The sequence below is a fragment of the Mustela erminea genome, chromosome X (assembly GCF_009829155.1).
Source record: "Mustela erminea isolate mMusErm1 chromosome X, mMusErm1.Pri, whole genome shotgun sequence".
Lineage (NCBI taxonomy): Eukaryota > Metazoa > Chordata > Mammalia > Carnivora > Mustelidae > Mustela > Mustela erminea.
The window spans coordinates 14,667,977-14,688,387 of record NC_045635.1 but is presented as its reverse complement, the minus strand read 5'-3'; the positions used below and the strand labels follow the sequence as shown (position 1 = coordinate 14,688,387).

The 20,411-nt window shown below is 38.4% G+C and overlaps 1 protein-coding gene across 3 annotated transcripts in view; it reads right to left on the bottom strand.

Moving 5' to 3' along the window:
* Positions 1-2,132: 2,132 nt before the first annotated feature.
* PPEF1 (protein phosphatase with EF-hand domain 1) overlaps positions 2,133-20,411 on the bottom strand; it is a 113,877-nt gene continuing 95,598 nt past the window's right edge. For all 3 annotated transcript variants that reach the window (XM_032331525.1, XM_032331524.1, XM_032331526.1), the window contains 4 exons: positions 11,984-12,090; positions 5,161-5,324; positions 3,524-3,608; positions 2,133-2,751 (listed from right to left, as the gene is read on the bottom strand). In XM_032331525.1, coding sequence (XP_032187416.1) covers positions 2,543-2,751; positions 3,524-3,608; positions 5,161-5,324; positions 11,984-12,090 — 565 coding nt within the window. In that variant the 3' untranslated portion in view covers positions 2,133-2,542. The remainder of the gene's footprint in view (positions 2,752-3,523; positions 3,609-5,160; positions 5,325-11,983; positions 12,091-20,411) is intronic.

The following is a 20,411-nucleotide window of genomic DNA, read 5'->3' as shown; positions in this document are numbered from 1 at the left end:
ACTCAGGAAGCAACAAAAAGACTCATTCTTGACCACCAGGGATTGGACGTTTCTCAAAACCACTATCCTGGGATTATCAGTGGATTTTCACGTGAGATAATGGGGCAGAAGCTCTGTATACACCAGGGAGTACACATTCAGAGCACTCATCAAGATTCTGTTCTTTTGGGGCACCTGGGTGGCTCAGTCGGTTGCGCGACTGCCTTCAGCTCAGGTCATGATCCCGGGGTTCCGAGATCGAGCCCCACATCAGGCTCTCCCTGCTCAGTGGGGAGCCTGCCGTTCCCCCTGCTTGCTCGCGCTCTCTCTCTCTCAAAAAAAAAAAAAAAGATTGCTCTCTTGGAACCCCTCTCAGTACAAAATTCTGTATTAGTCGGGGTTTTATAGATACATAAAACCAGCAGAAGGGGCTTACGCAAAAGTGGGATCTGGGTAAACAGGTTCTGGAAGACGCCTTACCTGGTGTTGGAGCTCGAAGTCCTCAGGGCAGGTAGTCAGGAGGGGAAGATGAAACACAGGCTCCAACCCACACACACACAAGCCGGCACCGCATAAGGACGGACCGCAGCCAGAGTCCCTTCCTACCGTTTCTGGCGTTGGTGATGAGGCCGTGCTGCGGAAGCCACGGCCCTTCATCACGGAGCTAACACACACCCGGCCCGGGTGCCTCATCACGGAGCTAACACACACCTGGCCCAGGACTCAGAGAAGCTGACGGAGGATCCAGGGGAACTTAGAGCAATTGTGGGCCACTTCACACCAACAAAGTGACCCTGCAGCTCAGCAACAGTGTGTGCGAGCTACACTATGGCTGCTACTTCCCTTGGCCTTCCCAATCACTCAAGAGTCTCCCTGGCCACCCACTTTAACCGGAAACATACGAGAACAGGCATTCTGAGAAATGCCGTTCAGCCTAGCCAAACTGACACACTGCAAAGCGGTCACATTCTTTAATGGTTGTGTCTCTTCCGAACCTCCTTTTGTTCTAGAGTTAGCCTTAGTAAATTACATTTTTCTCTAAGAAACAGTCTATTCACCTATTTTTAAAAATAGTTACTCATCATATTCTTGGGAACTATTTTTAGCAATTTCTGGTAGAGCTACAGTTGTATTCCTTTTCACTCATTAATATGGCTATCTTATGTTGTTTCTAATTTAATTACATTATTATCAGAGAATGTAGTATCTTTGTTTTTGGTTGCTTGGTATTTGAGATATGTGTTGAAGTCTAGTAGAGGGTCAATTTTTATAAATGTTCCATGTGTGCTTGAAAACAATGTGTATTATCTAAAATTAATTCTAGAGTGCATGCGCACGCGTGCGCGCGTACACACACACACACACAAAATTCAGTGGATTAACTGGGTTGTCCAAAAATCTATACACTGTTCTGTTATATAAATGGTCTATTCCTGACATAGGTGTATTAAAAATCTCCCTCTATCAATTTTTCCTAGTAATTACGTCAATTTTTGCATTATAAATTTTAAAGCTGTTATTGGATGCATATGTATTTATAATTCTTTTATCATCATGGTGAATCATTCCTCTTAGCATTCAATAATGACCCCTTTTATCCCTAATGATATTTTTGCCTCAAAGGCTATATCCTGTCCAACATTAGTACTGCTACAGTTTTAATTATGCTCTTTTTTTATTGCCCACTAGGGCTTTCTATTACTTTCTTACCAGCTCAGCTATGCATTTAAAAAAGAAATTTGTTACATTTTATCCATTATTCCTGGTGTGTGTACCAGGTAGTTGTGGATATCTAACCTGGCATATTGATAGATCTTAAGGTTCTCAAAATTAGAAAAAAATGAAATGCATACTCGCCTTTAGAGAGAAATCTAGATGCTTGATATGCATTCAGGATAGTAGAATAAATTGCACAGCATGTGCATAACCAAAGCCCCATCTCCCCAGTGAAGGCGGCAAATGATATTAACTGTAGGGCTCAATCTGAATTGTGTTCACCTTGTGTCTCCAACAGACAAGACCAAAAAAATAGGTTTTTTCAAACAATATACTCCCACAGCTTCCCCCAAGAGTCCGATATGGGCCCCATCCCTCAAGGGTGGTTCCCCCAAGATTGAGAATCACTGGTTTATGGTCTCCAAAGAAGATTCAGTTTAAAGATGGACATATTTTATTCCATTAACAGTTTGGTATGCCTCCTCCCATCCCTCAGTCACTCACACATGTTGCACTTTTCTCTGCTGCTCTGTGGGTTCCTTTCACATGTTTCCAAACTGCTCTGGTCTCCTGGTCCAAGAGGCCAACACTAGGATCAAACCCAGTTTCTACTTGGCAATGTATGAGTCCTAACACTGGAGCCAAATCCTATCAGCTGACATTTAACCTAGTTTACCAATTACCACTTCATGGGGACTTCAAACCCCATACTATACATCTGCTTGTGGCATGAATGGGGGGGGGTCTACCTTTCTCTACTACTGATTATGAATTACAAGGGTTTTGCAAAGATGGCACCAGTAATTTGGGCCCAAGAGTTTACAAGGAGGGAAAGCCCTCGTTCTTGTTAAGGAGATTGGCCATCTGATTTGTTCAACTTCTCCAATTTATGCACTACATAGAAAGCCTTTAGAAACTCATTAAAGTCAATGCTTCCATCTTTGTTTAAGTCCATTCTTTCAGCAAGCTCATCAATTTGAAAATCCTCAATGTGAATGCTGTAGTGACTATTGAAGAGTTTCCACATGGCACGAAATTCTTCCATGGAAATCAGGCCTAAAGGAATAAAGAAGAAGGTGTGAGTGTTGGTTTTAAGACCCACCTAATGGGGGGGGGGGGACTTATACTGATTGAAGAGTCCTAATGAGAAGCTCACTCACATGCCCAAACATCGAGACACTGAAGGAAATAAAAAAGTCAGACTGTCAATTTAAGACACAATATGTCACTTTCACGTACCTGAGATTATTCCAGGTCCAGATTATACTCAAGGTCCTGAGGTTATTCCAAACCTGGAATTAGTATATACCGAAGGGATGGGGGTAGACTGTGGACTGTGGGGCTCTATTTAAGGGAAAGGGACATCAAAGCAGAGGGAGAAGATACTCTGGCCCTCAATAAGATAATGGTAAACAGTGGCTCTGCCATGTTTTATAGATTTACTTTAATATTTTGATTATTGACCTTTGGTATTCAATGATCTCTGCAGTTGGGGAGTATCTGATGATTTTTTTTTTATTGCCTGGAGTAACCACTATGTTTAAATGGCCAGGAAATTATCTTTTCATCTGTGCTGGTGACTTATAAAAGGAGCTATTCTTGCCCAATAGATACAGAGGCCTATAGGGACAGTAAGGTCTTAAATACAGTTTTTAGACAAACTAAATAATAATAATAATAATATATAACATAAGTTTATTCATCCCCCTAGCCCAGGTTAATTCAAGTTTGGGCAAAGAATGCAACAGATGAAAGCTGAATTCTGCTTTCCGAGAAACACATTAGCCTTTGCCTTCTACTGCTATCGAACTAATCGACGCTCGTTTACCTGAGTGATCAGAGTCAATGACATTGAAGATGATTTGCAGGTCAGAGCGGTATCTGTACAGAGTTTCAATTAGAGTAGACTGAGCCTAAAATAAAGATGTTCTAAGTGTTAAAACACATAGAATTAATAACACAGGTCAATTGTAGTAAATGTAGCAAACACAAAACATTATCACCAGTTCAAAGGATGTGATTCAGATAGAAACGAGATGACAGGCCTTCCTTGGAGGACCAGCCCTCATTAATCAAAGACAAGACCATGCTCTTGTATGCGGAACCAAGTGCAGCCTGCGTGGGTCAGGGGACAGGGCCCATGCCATTCAGGAAGCAAGGAACAGCAGCCAACATTTACTGAGAAAACCGAGTGCAGGCTCTATGAGGAGAGTTTTCCATGGGAAACCCTCCATGAGAGTTTTCATTTCATTCTGTCCTCAACAAGAGGCCCGGGGAACAGAATTATTATGCCCATTTTACAGATTAGAAAACAGGTAAAGTTCAGTTTCTCAAGGTTCACATAGTTGGTAAAGGGGATCTGACTCTCAGCTGCCTGAAGCCAAGGCCTATGGGTTTGGCCATCATGGTTTACTGCCTCTTAGATAAAGCCTAAAGCCTTCTCCGTGTGGGTGTTTCACTCTCCCACTCGCACTTTGCTTTTCTTCCCTCTGCTCTTACTTTCCTATCTCCCCTGCAAACAATCACCCCAATCTCAGTCCCCATCAGCTCCCTTTCAGCCCAGTGTTATAACCAATTGCCAAAGGGTTGTTAACTAGTAAGTATGGGGGGTGGTGTCTGGTAATTCTCCCTGCGCTATTCTCATTTTAATAAGAGATTCTAAAGTTTACAAGTCTTTAAGGCATAAAATGTCATGTCAGCTAGGCTATACCCTTACAGTTTAACAGGGGCTCTGCTGAGTATTTTAAGGGGGAGCTGAATGAAAGAATGGATGTCAGAGAATCATATATTTGACATGGATTTGCTTGCAGAAGCCTTTTCCTTCTTTTTCCATCTTGCCTATCCTTAGAAGGCACAAATTTCACAAACAGATCACAATGTACTTGGGAGAGCATCCTTAGGCCTTTCCCCAGACTGCCACACCCATCCATTAGATGATTCTCACTCCCCAACTTTTCTTTTTCCTTTTTTTAAAGAAAGATTTTATTTATTTATTTGTCAGAGAGAGAGCATGAGAGCAGGGTGAGGGGCAGAGGGAGAAGCAGACTCCCCACTGAGCAGAGAGCCCGATGCGAGGCTTGATCCCAGGACCCTGGGATTATGACCCGAGCCAAAGGTAGACGCTTAACGAACTGAGCCATGCAGGCGCACCATCCCCAACATTTCAGAGGACTGAGTTCCTCTTATAGGTCGTCTGAAGGGTGTTTTGCTCAAGCCAGGTTTTATTTGTCTGTTTTTGCTTTTTTCTTTTTAAGAGAGTAAGCACATGTGTGAGGGGTGGGGAGGGCAAAGGGAGAGAGCATCCCAAGCAGACTCCACTCTGAGCTCAGAGCCTGACTTGGGGCTCGATCCCACAATCCATGAGATCATGACCTGAGCCAAAACCAAGAATCTGATGCCTAACTCGACTGAGCCACCCAGGCGCCCCATCCAGACAGGCTTTAGCTGGAGCTACGTTTCACTTGCCTCTTTCACAGGTTTCTGAATGTGGATATCCTGGAAGGTGGACATGTAGTTAATATTTCCATTTTTGTCTGTGGTTACCAGATGTGGACTCAGGGATCTCCATGGTAAGTTCAGCCCCAAAGTGTTCTCCATGGAGAAGGCCCACTGGCCCATAGAAAGTTTTCCTAACAACAATAACAACAACAATAACAACAAAGCCCATATCATTGGTTGATAATTTGGTAAAGAAATGCAACTTACTTGGCAGAACCAAGTTTCGAAGGCCCGGGGTTTCGAAGCCTGGGTTCCTCCTGTTCCCCTCTGTGATCTGTCCCAACAGGCACCGTAGCTCTGGTGCATAATATAGAAATTCCCCACTTCCACTCATCACCCTGTGCTCATCACGACCAGTGCCCCCCTTCATCCCCATCACCTGTCTCACCCATTCCCCCACCACCTTCCTTCTGGTAGCCAGAAGTGTGTTCTCCAGAGTGAAGAGTCTGTTTCTTGATCTGCCTCTCTTTCTCTCTCATTTTATCCCTTTGCTTCTTTCATTTCTTAAATTCCACAGATGAGTGAAATCATACGGTATTTGTCTTTCTCTGACTTATTTCACTAAGCTTAATTCTCTCTAGCTCCATCTGTGTCATTGCAAAGGGCAGGATTTTCTTTTTTATGGCTGAGTAATATTCCATTGTGTGTCCATATACCACTACTCTCTATCCATTCATCCATTCATGGACACTTGCATTGCTTCTGTATCTTGGCTGTTGTAGATAATGCTGCTATAAACATAGGGACGTGTGTATCCCTTTGAATTAGTGCTCTTGTATTCTTTGGGTAAACACCCTGTAGTGTGATTGCCAGATTAAAAGGTAGTTCTATTTTTTAATTTTTGAGGAACCTCCATACTATTTTCCATAGTTGCTGCACCATTTTGCATTCCCACCAATAGTGCATGGAGGTTCCTGTTTCTCCAAATCCTCGCCAACACCTGTTGTTTCTCGTATTGTTGGTTTTAGCCATTCTGAAAGTGTGAGGTAATAGCTCACTGTGGTTTTTGATCTGCATCTCCCTGACGATGAGTGATGATGAGCATCTTTTCATGTGTTTGTTGGCCATATTCTTTTTTAAAAAATTAAAGTTCAACACATACAGATAAGTTCACGAAACAAATTCAGAGCTCAGTGAATTGTCACAAGGGAGTTCCTATGTAGCCACCACCAAGGACAAGAAAAAGAACATCGCCAAATACGTATGATTTCACTCATGTGAAATTTAAGAAACAAAACAAACGAGCACAGGGGAAAAAAAGAGAGAAGCAAACCAAGAAATAGACTCTTAACTATAGAGAACACACTGATGGTCACCAGAGGGAAGGTGGGTGGGGGCATGGGGTTAAACAGGGGAAGAGACCCGGGTGACATGTGAAAGTACTGAATCACCATATTGCACACCTGAAACTAATATTACACTGTATGTTAACTAATTGGAACCTAAACAAAAACTCAAAGTTTAAAAAAAAAAAAAAAAAAAACACTGTCAATATTCAAAAGGCCCCCTTGTGGCCTCTCACAATTACTACCACCACCCACTTTTCCTAAGGAGAGCTGCCATCTTGATTTCTATCACTATAATTAACCTCTTGTCTTTTTTGATCCATATGTAAATGGAATCACGAGGTATATATTTCAGGGGGAGTCTGACTCCTTTTGCTCAACACTAAGTCCATGAGAGTCAGCCATGTTTTCTATTCAGTTTCAGCATCTTTATTGTCATTGGTGTATGGCATTCCATGGTGTGAATACACACAATTTATATATCCATTCAACTGTTGGTGGGCATCAGGGTTATCCCCAGTTTGAGGCTATCACAAACAGTGTTGCTAAGAACATTTTTGTACATGCCCTTTTGGTGCATTGAACCTATAATTCAATTTGAAAAGAATTTATATCTTGATAACTTCAGCCCTTAAACACAGTAATATCTACCCACTTATTCCAATCCTTTTAAATTTCCTTTAATAATATTTTAGAAATCTCATACATCAGTCATTAGGCTCTTTCCTCAGTTCTTGCTTATCTGCTGTGAATGGTATCTTTTAAGATTCTCATTATCTAAAAGTTAATTCTTAGTTCTATCTGTTATTAGTTTATTCCCCCTCAGCTCCAAATCTACCCTTCTTTGCCCTGTTTTGTGATACTGGAACTGAATCCTGTAAATATTTCTCTTTTGGCACCTGGTATAATGTCAAGAGAGGGCACAGGAAGGATGCTCTAAGACTTGGCAGAAGAAATACCTCTGGTATGCTTTCCTTCTTGCTTTTATAGCACAGCATGGTTGCCAGAGGTGTGTGGGAAATGCATTGGCACCCACTATCTAGTCAATTTTACCAATACCAGAGTGAATGGCTTCCTTGCCAGGAGTGTGTGGGAGACTCAGTGGTACACAACCTAAAGAGGGTTTTGCTGGCACCCCAGTGGGTGGCTCCATCCTCTTCAGTCCTGACCCACCAGCTATAGATCATCTTTGATATGAGACACCTGAGCGAACTTCCACCCCACCTAGTGAGCCACAGTCACTCCCTGTCCAATGAGATCTGAATCTTAGCCTTGGAGGGAGTAGGGGGCTATTCTAAGTTTGTTCCTTCCTTGAGTACACTTTCTTAGCCTTAGAGATAATAGCTGCTCCCTATAATTTCTATTCCTGTATCCTTTAGAGTTCTCTTTTAGCCATTTTAGTAATTAATCACCTTTAACTAGTTAATAATTCTTTATATTAAACTTCCCTGTTCAAATGATTGCTGTGGTTTCTGAGTCCTCAACAGACTCTAACCAATATACTAATATATGGAAATGCAATCAATTTCTGTGTATTGACATTGTGTTCTACAAGTTGTTAAATTCACTTATTAATTCTAAGAGTTTTTCTTTGTCTTTATTTAGGTTTTCTGTATACTCGATTATGTTGTCTACACATAGTAACATTTTATTTCTTCCGTTCTAATTCTTATCATCTTATTTAACTTGCCTTATTGCAGTAGCTAGCATCCCTAATACAGTGTTGAACAATCTTGACAGTACACATCTGTATTAGTTTCCTACTGCTGCTGTAACAAATTACTACAGACTTAGCGGCTTAAAATAACACAGATTTATTCTCTTAAAGTTCTGGAGATTAGAAGCCCAAAATCTGCTTGCTGGGCCAAGTCCAAGTGTCAGCAGGGCTGGTTCCTTTGGGAAACTCTGATGGGAGGACCCATTTTCTTCCCCTTTTCGGCTTCTAAAGGCTGCCTATATTCCTTGACTTGAGGCACCTTCCTCCGTTTTCAGGGTGTATTGTTTAATATTTGCTTCCATCAGCACGTCACCTTTTCCTCTGACTCCAACTCCTCCTACATCCCTCTTGAAAGGACCATCCTGATTATATCGATTCCACCTAGATAATGCAGGGTAGTCTCCCTAGGTCAAGATCATTGTTCTAATCACATCTGCAAATCCCTTTAGCCATATAAGTAAGGTAACATTCAGAGATTCTGGGGATTAGGCTATGGACACGTTGGGGGATGGGAATTATTCAGCATCTTTCTCTCATTCCCCATCTTAGAAGAAAAGGTTTCAACATTACTCCATCAAGTGTGCTTTTTTCTATAGGCTTTGTTAGACATCCTTTATGAGATGAAGGAAATTTTCTTCTGTTTTTAGTTTTCTAAGTGTTTTTGAAGCCATGATATCAAGGTAAAACACATCCAACAATTTTTCTTATTTTGGGAGAATCATAACTTCTTTAATTTTGTTAAAGCAGTGAATTAAACTGATTGATTTCTGAATGTTAAAACAAGCTACAATTCCTAACATTTCTAGACTAAACAAAACTTGGTTGTAATTTAACCTTCTGTTAATATTCCATTTAGGATTTTTTTCATCTAAGTTTATGAGCAAGATTAGCTATTAACTTTCCTTTTCCATAATGTTTTTGTTGGGTTTTGGTATCAAGGTTATGCTGACCTCCTAAAATAATCTTGGAAATATCCCTTGTATTTCCATTCTCTGGAAGAGTTTTGTAATACTGGTTTTATTCTTAAATGTATATTGTAATGGTTAATGAGGCTATCTGAACTAAGCTGTCTTTGGGACAAGTTGCAAAATTTCATATCCGTTTTCTTCAACAGTTATAGGATTGTTGAGATTTTCTATTTCTTTTTGTGTCTGTTTTGGCAAGACAGTGGGTTATGTGTAACGTATTTTAGGAATTTGTCCATTTAATATAAAGTGTTAATTATTAGCACAAGAGTTTCTTTTTTTTTTTCCAAGATTTTATTTATTCATCTGACAGAGAGAGAAGCACATGCACAAGCAGGGGGAGGGGCAAATGGGAGAGAGAGGAGCAGGCTCTCTGCTGAGCAGAGAGCTCAATACAGGGCTCAATTCCTGGACCACAGGATCATGACCTGAGCCAAAGGCAGATGTTTAATGACAAAACCACCCAGGTGCCCGAGCATAAGAGTTTCTATAATACATCTTATGAGCTTTTTAATATCTGTAAAGTCTGTAGTAACATCTCTCTTCTCAATTCTGGCATTGATTATTTCTCTTTCTCTGTTGTCTCCTTACCAGTGTTTTATCAGATTTACTAGTTTCTTCAAAGAATCTTTATTTTTTTACTTTGTTGATCTTAGTTTCATCTTTTAAAATATTAAAATATATGTATGTTCAGTGCTTCTCTAACTTGTATCTTATAAGTTTCAATATGTTGCATTTTCATTCAGTTGCAGAATTCTAGTTTCCACTGTTATTTTTCCTTTTATCTAAGGGCTATTTAGCATTATATTTCTTATTTCTAAGCCCCAGGGAATTTTCTGGCTACCTTCTGTCAATTCACTATGACAGAAAATTTATTCTGTATGTTTCTTATACAAAAATTTGTTGAGATTTGCCTTCTGTTCCAGTTTATGATCAATATTTGTAAATGTTCCATTTGTGCTTGACAAAAATGTATATTCTGCAATGTTGGGTGCAGAGTTCTATATACGTCTTTTAGGGAAAGTCTACTAATCTTTTTGTCCGTTAATTCTTTTAGTCAAAGGGGTATTAAAATCTCCCAATGTGATGGTAGATTTATCTACTTTTATTTGTTCTGTTCATTTTCTTAAATATATTTTTGAGGCTATAAATCAATACATATACATTTAGAATGGATTCAATTGTCAAACTATTTTATCATTACAAAGTGTCCCTTTTTATTTTGAGTAATGTATATTTCCTTGAAATCTACTTTGTCTAATATTAATAGAGCTCTTACAACTTTGGTCTTGTGTTTTCATGTTGTATCTTTCTCTAAGTTTTGGTTTCAGTATGTTTTATATATGATTCCACTGTTTACAGGTTTCTATTGCAACTATGGAGAAGTCTAATAACAGTACAACTGTTTTTTCTTTGTAGCAATGTGTATTTCTCTCTGCTTCCAAGATTTTTTTAAAAAGATTTATTTGACAGAGAGAGAGAGATCACAAGTAGGCAGAGAGGCAGGCAGAGAAAGAGGGGGAAGCAGGCTCCCCGCTGAGCAGAGAGCCTGACGCAGGGCTCCATCCCAGGACCCTGAGATCATGACCTGAGCTGAAGGCAGAAGCTTTACCCACTGACCCACACAGGTGCTCCCCAAGATATTTTTATTTGCTGTTGGTGTCCTGTAGTTTCTCCACAAGCGTGTATAGGTGTGTATTTATTTTTTTTATCCTGTTTGAGAAACACTGTACCTCTCTACCTGTGAATGTGAGTTGGTTTATCAGTTCTGGAAAAGTCTCAGCCATAATCATGTCAAATATATCCCCTCTTACAGTCTTTTCTCCTGGGACCCTGAGTAGATGTATGTTAGACTTGACTTTACTGTCCATAACACTTAATATTTCTAATTCCTTCTTAAGCAATGTCTAATCTTCTGTTTAACCCATCCGTTATGGGTTTTCTTAAACAAGTATATTTTTTTATCTATTTGGTTCTTCAAATTGTTTTCAAATGCATGTCTGCAATTCCATCTTTTATTTCATTAAACATTTCTTAGTTGTTTGTATTTGCATTTGAAAATTCTAATATCTGATGTCTTTAGGGAATTAAATCTGTAGTTTGTTCTTTCTGTTGACTCTTACTCATGGTAGCTTGCCTCGCTGTTTCACAATCTTTGGTTATGAGCTCGTGGTTGATCTTAATCTCTGGATACATTAGTGGCCAAAATTAGGGATGCATCCCTTGAACATGGATTTGCATTTGCTTGCCAAGAGTGGGGGGCACTACAAACATAGGCCTACTGTAGCCTCTTTGAGGGCCCAGGTTTAATGTAGAACTCTCAGATTCAGCTTATCCATCTTTCTTTTATCCCATGGTTTAGTCTCAGGATTGAGTGTTACACCAAAATTAGCATTTGCCCTCAGGACAATCTACTATTTTGTGCTTGCTTGCTACTCCATGCCCCAAATACGGTTTCAAAAAACCTTTCATGAGGAAATAAAATGTTTCCTACATATTTATCTTACTGTGAGGCTGGTAGATGCATTAAAATTCTGTATCCTCTAGAAGCTAGCTGTTACTTAGCAGGAGGGCCTTATGGAGTATCTAGTCTGAGATACCAGAATAGAAGGGTTGTTGTTGTTTTAACTTGAAAGAAACTTCCTGCAAAGGAGGAATATGGCTTTTTTCAAGCACATAATGGATTATATTTTATTTTTATCTCTATCTTTCCTTGTTAGTAAAAATAGAAAACTGAAATCTTAAGGGAGCAAAAAAAATAAGTAAAAACTGATTTTTATGTAAGCTGGTACATTAAGAAATGGTAAGCATAACATAATTACCTGATTTACTGCGGTCTTGAAGTTGGAAAGCACGAATGAGGTCAGTTTTTCGTGAAAGCATTCTCTCTTTCAATATCCTGATGGCACTACTTTCCATAGTATTCACCCTATGGTAACAAAACAATTATTGGGTGAAAGAAAGACACATAAACCATACCACTGTGTCTTGTTTTAATGTGTTCCACTTCAAATGAATTGCCTAACTACACACATACCCTGTTAGTAGGTGGTCAGTGTTTTTGTATGAATGTATGTATGTGCATGTATTGTGAAATTTTAAAAGTATTACCACTGGTGTTTTCTTTTTGATTTCCAAGTTTTACATAAGCAACTGATGTCTGAGCATATCCAAGATAATTTTAAAAAACAAGAAAAATAAAGAGGGACTTGCTATAGCAGACATTAAAATTTACTGTGAAGTTGCTAAAACCAAACAATAGGTATTAACACAAAAGAAGACATGCATGAGCAGAACATAATAGAAATTGCATAAACTTAGTGAACTATATATGGGAATAATCTATATGACAAAGGAGGTATTACAATTCAGTGGAAAGGGGCTATTTTTTTTAACACAGTGCTAGCATAGTTATGTCTGAATGCTAAACCACCTTGACCGTTTACAAAAATAAATTCTAAATAAAGGAAAAAGAGAGAAGTAAAGTGGCTATGAGTCATATATCCCCTCCCCCAAAAAGCAGAGAGGGCAGACCCAACTGTATGTTTTCTACAGGAGATACACTTTAGTTTCAAAGATACAAAGAACTCGAAAGAACAAAAAAATGTGTATTATGCAAACATCAACCATAACAGAGTTAGAGTGGCTACACTAATAGTAGACAGAATAGACTTGAAGACAAAATATATTACTAGAGATAAAGAGGGATATTTTATAATGATAAAAGAGTCAGACAAGAAGACAACAATTGTAACCATATATGAACCTAACAACAGAGCCCAAAACTATATGAAGCAAAAACAGACAGAATTGAAGGGAGAAAGAGACAATTTAACAATAATAGTTGGGGACTTCAATATTCTACTTTCAATAATGGATAGAACAATGAGGCAGAAAATAAAAAAGGATATAAAAGACTTGGACAGCACTACAAACCAACTAAATTTAATAGATATGTATAAAACACTCTACCCAACAACAGCAGAATATACATTTTTCTAAATCACATATGGAACATTCTCCACAATGGATCCTACGTTACGCCACAGTATAAGTCTCAATAGATTTAACATGATTAACATAATACAAAGTATCTTTTCTGACTACAAAGGGAATAAATTAGAGATTAATAACAGAAAGAAATTTGGGGAAATCCCAAATACAAGGAAATCAAACAACACAATCCTAAATAATCAATGGGTCAAAGAAGAAATCACAAGAGAAATTGGAATATACTTTAAGATAAATGAAGATTAAAACACAATATGTCAAAATGCATGAGACATAACCAAAATAGTGCTTAGAAGAAAATTTGTAGCTACAAATGCCTGTATTAAAAAAGATCTCAAATCAATAACATAATCTCTGCTTTCAAAAACTAGGAAAAAAAGAGTAAACTGAAAGAAAACAGATGGAAAGAATAAAGAATAGAGGAAAACTATAGGCATAAATGTTTTATAGTACTTCTAAGGTATTTTTACATATTGAAGGTTTGTGGTAACCCTGCACTGAGCAAGCTTATCAATGACATTTTTCGAATAATATTTGCTCACTTTGTGTCTCTGTCTCATTTTGGTAATTCTCACAGTATTTCAAACTTTTCCATTATTATTTTGTTATGGTGATCTATGATCAGTGATCTTTAATTTTAGTATTGTAATTGTTTTGGGGTGCCACAAACTATGCCCACATAGGACAGCCACTTAATTGATATTGTATCTGTTCTGACTGCTCTACTGACCAGTCATCCCTCATCTCTCTCCCTCTCCTTGAGCCTCCCTATTTCCTGAGACACAACAATATTGAACTTAGACCAATTATTAAACCTACAGTGGCCTCTAAATGTTCAAGTTAAAGGGAGTCAAAGGTCTCTCACTTTATATTTTTTAAGTTTATTTATTTATTTTTAGTAATCTCTACACCCAATGTAGGGATCAAAGTCACAACCCTGAGATCAAGAGTCACATGTTCTTGTGACTGAGGCAGCCAGGCGCCCCTTTCATATTAAATCAAAAGCTAGAAATGATTAAGCTTAGTGAGGAAGGCATGTTGAAAGCCGAGAGGCTGAAGACTAATCTTCTTGTGCCCAAAAGTTAGCCAAGTTTTTAATGCAAAGAAAGAAATTTTTGAAGGAAATTAAAAGTGATATCCCAATAAACCCAAATGATAGGAAAATGGAACAGCCTTATTGCTGATATGGAGAAAGTCTAAGTGGTCTGGTTAGAAGATCAAACCAGCCACCATATTCTCTTAGGCCAAAGCCTAATCCAGAGCAAAGCCTTAACTCTCTTCAGTTCTATGAAGGCTGAGAGAGATGAAGAAGCTGCGGAAGAGAGGTTTGAAACTAGTGAAGGTCGGTTCATGAGGTTTAAGGAACCTCCATAATATTAAAGTTTAAGGTGAAGCAGCAAGTGCTGAGTAGAAGTTGCAGCAAGGGATCCAGAAAATCTAGCCAAAATAATGAATGAAGGTGGCTCCACTGAACAACAGATTTTCAATGCCATGAAACAGTCTTCTACTGGAAGAAGATGCCATCTAGGACTTCCACGGCTAGAGAGGAGAAGTCACTGCCTGGCTTCAAAGCTTCCAAGGACAGGCTGACTTTTTTGTTAGGGGCTAATGTAGCTGGTGACTTGAAGTCGAAGGCAATGTTTATTCACCATTCTGAAAACCCTCCGGCCTTCAAGAATTAAGTTTAATCCACTCTGCCTGGGCTCTAAATGGAACAACAAAGCCTAAATGACACCACACCTATTTGCAACATGGTTTATTGAATATTTTAAGCCCACTGTTAAGGCCTACTGCTCAGAAAAAGATTCCTTTTAAAATATGACTGCTCACCGACAGTACACCTGGTCACCTGAGAGCTCTGATGGAGATGGACAGTGAGATTCATGGTTCTGGGACTGCTACACAACATTCATTCTGCAGCCCATGATCAAGGAGGAATTTAGACTTTCAAGTCTTATTATTTAAGAAAAACATTTCATAAGGCCATAGCTGCCATAGATAGTGATTCCTCTGATTGATCCAGGTAAAACAATTTGAAAAGCTTCTGAAACAGATTCGCCATTCTAGATGCCATTAAGAACATGTGTGATTCATCGGAAGAGGTCAAGTATCAACATTAACAAGAGTTTGGAAGAAGTTGACTCCAACCCACATGGATGACTTTGAGTGGTTCAAGACTTCAGTGATGGAAGTCACTGCAGATGTGTTGGAAACAAGAGCACTAGAATGAGAAGTGGAGCCTAGAGATGTGACAGAATTGCTGCCATCTCAGGGTAAAATTTTAATGAACGACAAGTTGCTTCTTAAGGATGAGCAAAGAAAGTGGTGTCTTGAGATGAATCTACTCCTGGTGAAGATGGTGTGAAGATTATTGAAATGACAACAAAGGATTTAAAATAGTATATACATTTAGTTGATAAAGCAGCAGCAGGGTTTGAGAGGACTGACTCCAATTCTGAAAGAAGTTACTGGGGGAAAAATGCTGTCAAATAGCATTGCATGCCACAGAGAAATTGTTCATAAAAGGAACAGCCAATCAATCTAGCAAATTTCATTGTTGTCTTATGTTAAGGAATTGCTGCAGCTGCCCCAGTGTTCACCAACCATTATCCTGATCAGTCAGCAGCCATCAAGGTGGAGGCAAGAACTTCCACCAGCAAGATTACAGGGAGCTGAAAGTTCAGATGATGACTACCTTTTTTTTAACAATAGAGTAGTTTAAAATTAAAGCATAGGGCACCTGGGTGGCTCAGTGGGTTAAAGCCTCTGCCTTTGGCTCAGGTCATGATCCCAGGGTCCTGGAATCAAGCCCCGCATCGGGCTCTCTGCTCGGCAGGGAGCCTGCTTCGCTTCCCCTCTCTCTCTCTGCCTGCCTCTCTGCCTACTTGTAACCTTTGTCTATCAAATAAATGAATAAAATCTTTTAAAAAAATAAAATTAAAGTATATATGTTGTTTTTTAGATATGCTACTGCACACTTAACAGACTACAGTATAATGCAAACATAACTTTTATATGCACTAGGAAACTGAAAAATTCTCCTGACTTGCTTTATTGTAAGATTTGCTTTATTACAGTGGATTGAAACAGAACCTGCAGTATCTCTGAGGTGTGCCTATAAATGAAATAGAAAACAGAAAAACAATAGAGAAAATCAACGAAGCCAAAAATTGGTTCTTCCAAAAAGATCAATAAAATTGACAAACTTTAGCTAGACTGGCCAAGAAAAAAGGAATGAAGGACTCAAATTTCTAAAATCAGGCATGAAAGAGGGGTCATCACAATTGACCTCACAGAAATAAAAGGTTATAAGGGAATACTATAAGCAAGTATACACCAACAAATTAGATAATCCAGAAGAAATGGACAAATTCCTATAAAGATACAAACTACCAAAACTGACTAAGAAGAAATAGAAAACCTGAACAGACTTAGAACAGATAAAAAGATTGAGGAAGTAATCGAACAAGTTCTTATGAAGAAAAGCTCAGGATGAGATGGCTTCACTGGTGAAGTCCACCAAACATTTAAAGAAAAATTAATACCAATCACACAAACTCCTCAAAAAAAGTATTGAGCATACTACCCATCTTGTTATACATACCCGTATTATTATACAAAGCCAATATTTTATCCTGACACCAAAACCAAAGATCACAAGAAAAGCACACATCACTATAACACCTCTTATGAATATAGATGGAGGGGCATCTGGCTGGCTCAGTCAGTAGAGCACACAATTCTTGATTTCAGGGTTGTGAGTTTGAGTCCCATGTTGGATATAGAGATTACTTGAAAAAATTTTTTAATTAAAAAAAAAATGAATATTGGGGCGCCCGGGTGGCTCAGTTGGTTAAGCAACTGCCTTCAGCTCAGGTCATGATCCCAGGGTCCTGGGATCGAGCCCCACATCAGGCTCCCTGTTCAGTGGGGAGCCTTCTTCTCCCTCACCCTCTGCTGCTCTGCCTGCTTGTCCTCTCTTGCTCTGTCAAATAAATAATAAAAATATTTTAAAAAAATGAATGTAGATGGAAAATCCTCAATAAAATACCAGCAAACTGTACCCAGCAATGTATAAAAAGGATTATATACCATGAACAAGTGGGATTTATCCCAGGAATCAAGGTCTGTTTAATATCTGAAATTTAAAAAATATCATATTAATTTTTAAAAAAGGAACAAAAAACACATGATCCTCTCAATAGATACAGAAAAAGCATTTGACAAACTCTAACACTCTTTCATGATAAAAACACTCAATAAATTTGGCATAGAAGGGAACTTCCTCAATCTGATGAGAGGCATCTACATAAAACACATGGCTGATATACTTAATGGTGAAAGACTGAATGTGTCCCTTTTATGAACAGGAACAAAGTAAGGATATTTGCTTTCACCACTTCTAGTCAACATTAGTCTAGAGGGTAGCCAGGACAATTAAACAAGAAATAGAAGTAAAAGGCATCCAGATTGGAAAAGAAGTGAAACTATTTTCCTTCAGAAATAGTATGATTTTATATATAAAAAATCCCAAGGAACCTACTAAAAACTATTAGAATTAATAAACAAGTTAATCAAGATTGCACAGTATACAAAAAATAATTATATTTCTATAGGCTAGAAATGAACAACCCAAAAATGTAAATTAAGAAAGCAATTCTACTTTCTATAGCACTACAAAGAATAAAATACTCAGAAATGAATTTAACAAAGAAATTCAAGATTTTTACACAGAGAAACCAAAACTTTCTTCAAGGAAATTAAAGAGCTAAATAAATAGAACAATATTACATGCTCATGGACTAAAAGACCTAATAATTAGAATGACAATAACCATGGGTGCCTGGTTGGCTCAGACAGTTAAGAATCTGCCTTAGGCTCAGGTCACGATCCCAGGGTCCTGGAATCAAGCCCCACATTTGGCTCCCTGCTCAGCAGGAAGCCTGCTTCTCTCTCTCCCACTCCCCCTGCTTGTGTTCCCTCTCTCAATGTGTCTTTGTCAAATAAATAAACAAAATCTTTTTTTAAAAAATGGCAATAACCAGGAGGGCCTGGGTGGCTTGGTCGGTTAAGCATCTGACTCTTGGTTTTGGCTCAGGTCATGATCTCAGGGTTGAGAAACTGAGCCCCATGTTGGGCTCTGTGCCCAGCAGGGAGTCTGTTTAAGATTCTGTCTCACCCTTTCCCTTTGTGTCTCCCCCTCCCCAAATAAATAAATAAAATCTTTTAAAAATAAAAATAAAATGGCAATAGCCACCAAATATATCTACAGATTCAAAATAATCCCTAACAAAATCCCAGCTGGCATTTTTGTAGAAGTTGACAAGCTGATTCTAAAATTCATATGGAAATGCCGGGGTGCCAGAATAACTGAAACAATCTTAAAAAACAAGAACAAAGTTCAACTCACATTTCCCAGTTTCAAAACTTACTACAAAGCTGCACTAATCGGGACAGTGTATCACTTGCATTAGGATAGAGATACAGATCAATGGAATACAATTTAAAGACTATAAATAAACCTATACCTTTATTGTCAATTGACTTTTGACAAATGTGCCAAGACAATTACTTGGGAGAAGAATAGTCTTTCCAACTACTAGTGCTGGGACAACTAGATAGCCACATGTAAAAGAATAAAGTTAAAGCCCTACCTCACACCACATACATTAACTCAAAATGGATCAGATACCCAAATGTAAGTGCTTAATGTATAAAATTCTTAGAAGACAATATAAGAATAAATCCTCATACCTTTGAGCTAGGCAATGGCTTCTTAAATACAACATCAAAAGCACAAGCAAAAAAGAGAGAGAGAGAGAGAGAGAGATTGGATTTCATCAAAATTGAGAATTTTGTGCTGCAAATAATACCATAAGGAAAGGGAAAATATATCCCACAGATTGAGAGAGACTATCTGCAAATCATTTATCTAATAAGTGATGTGTATAGGATATATCAAGAATTCTTGTAACACCATAATAAAAAGAATAATAACTCAATTAAAAATTGAAAAAGGAGGGGCGATTGTGTGGCTCGGTTGGTTGAGTGTCTGTCTTTGACTTGCACCATCAGCCCAGGGTCCTGTAATTGAACACCCACACTACGCTCCCTGCTGTGCAGGGGAGGAAGTCTGCTTCTCTCTCCTTCTGCCCCTCCTTCTGCTTATTCTCTCTCTCTCTCAAATAAATGAATAAAATATTCTTTGAAAAAGGTGGCACCTGGGTGGCTCAGTGGGTTAAAGCCTCTGCCTTCGGCTCAGGTCATGATCCCAGGGTCCTGAGATGGAGCCCTGTATTGGGTTCTCTGCTCAGCAGAGAGCCTGCTCCACACCCCCCCGCCTGCCTCTCTGCCTACTTGTGATCTCTGTCTGTCAAATAAATAAATAAAAATCTTTTAAAAAAAAAAGTTGAAAAGGAATCTGATATAGACATTTCTTCAAAGAAGATAAACAAATGTCCAATAAGTACATACAAAGGCCCTCAATATCACTGGTCAAAAATGCAAATCAAATCCACAATAAGATTCTATCTCACATTCACTAAAATGGCTACCATAAAAAAGATCATAATAAGGGTTGGCAAGGATGTATAAAAACTGGAATCCTCATACACTGCTGGTGGGAATGTGAAATTATGCAGACCCTTGGGGATAAAAGCTTACAAGTTACTCAAAATGTTAAAAATAAAGGTACCATATAATCTAACAATTCCACTTTCAGGTATATACCCAAGAGAAATGAAAACATATGTATGCAGAAAATCTGTCCACCAATGTTCAAAACATTATTATTCATAATAGCCAAAAAGTGGAAAAAAGACAACTTTCCATCGATGGTCTGATAAATGGTCAAAGAAAATGTGAACTATTCAAGCCAAAGCTATCTTGAAGAATAAAAATATAACTGGCATTATCGCAATTCCAGACTTCAAGTCATATTATAAAGCTGTAGTAATCAAAACAATATGTTACTGGCACAAAAGTAGACACAGAGATCAACGGAACAGAATAGAAAACCCAGAAATAAACTCACAGTTATATGGTCAATTAATCTTCAACAAAGCAGGAAAGAATATGTAATGAGGAAAAGACAGTCTCTTCAACAAATGGCTTTGGGAAAACTGGACAGTTACGTGGAAGGAATGAAACCACATTCTTACACCATACACAAAAATAAACTCAAAATGGAATAAAGACCTAAATGTGAGACCTGAAGCAATAAAAATCCTAGGAGAGAGC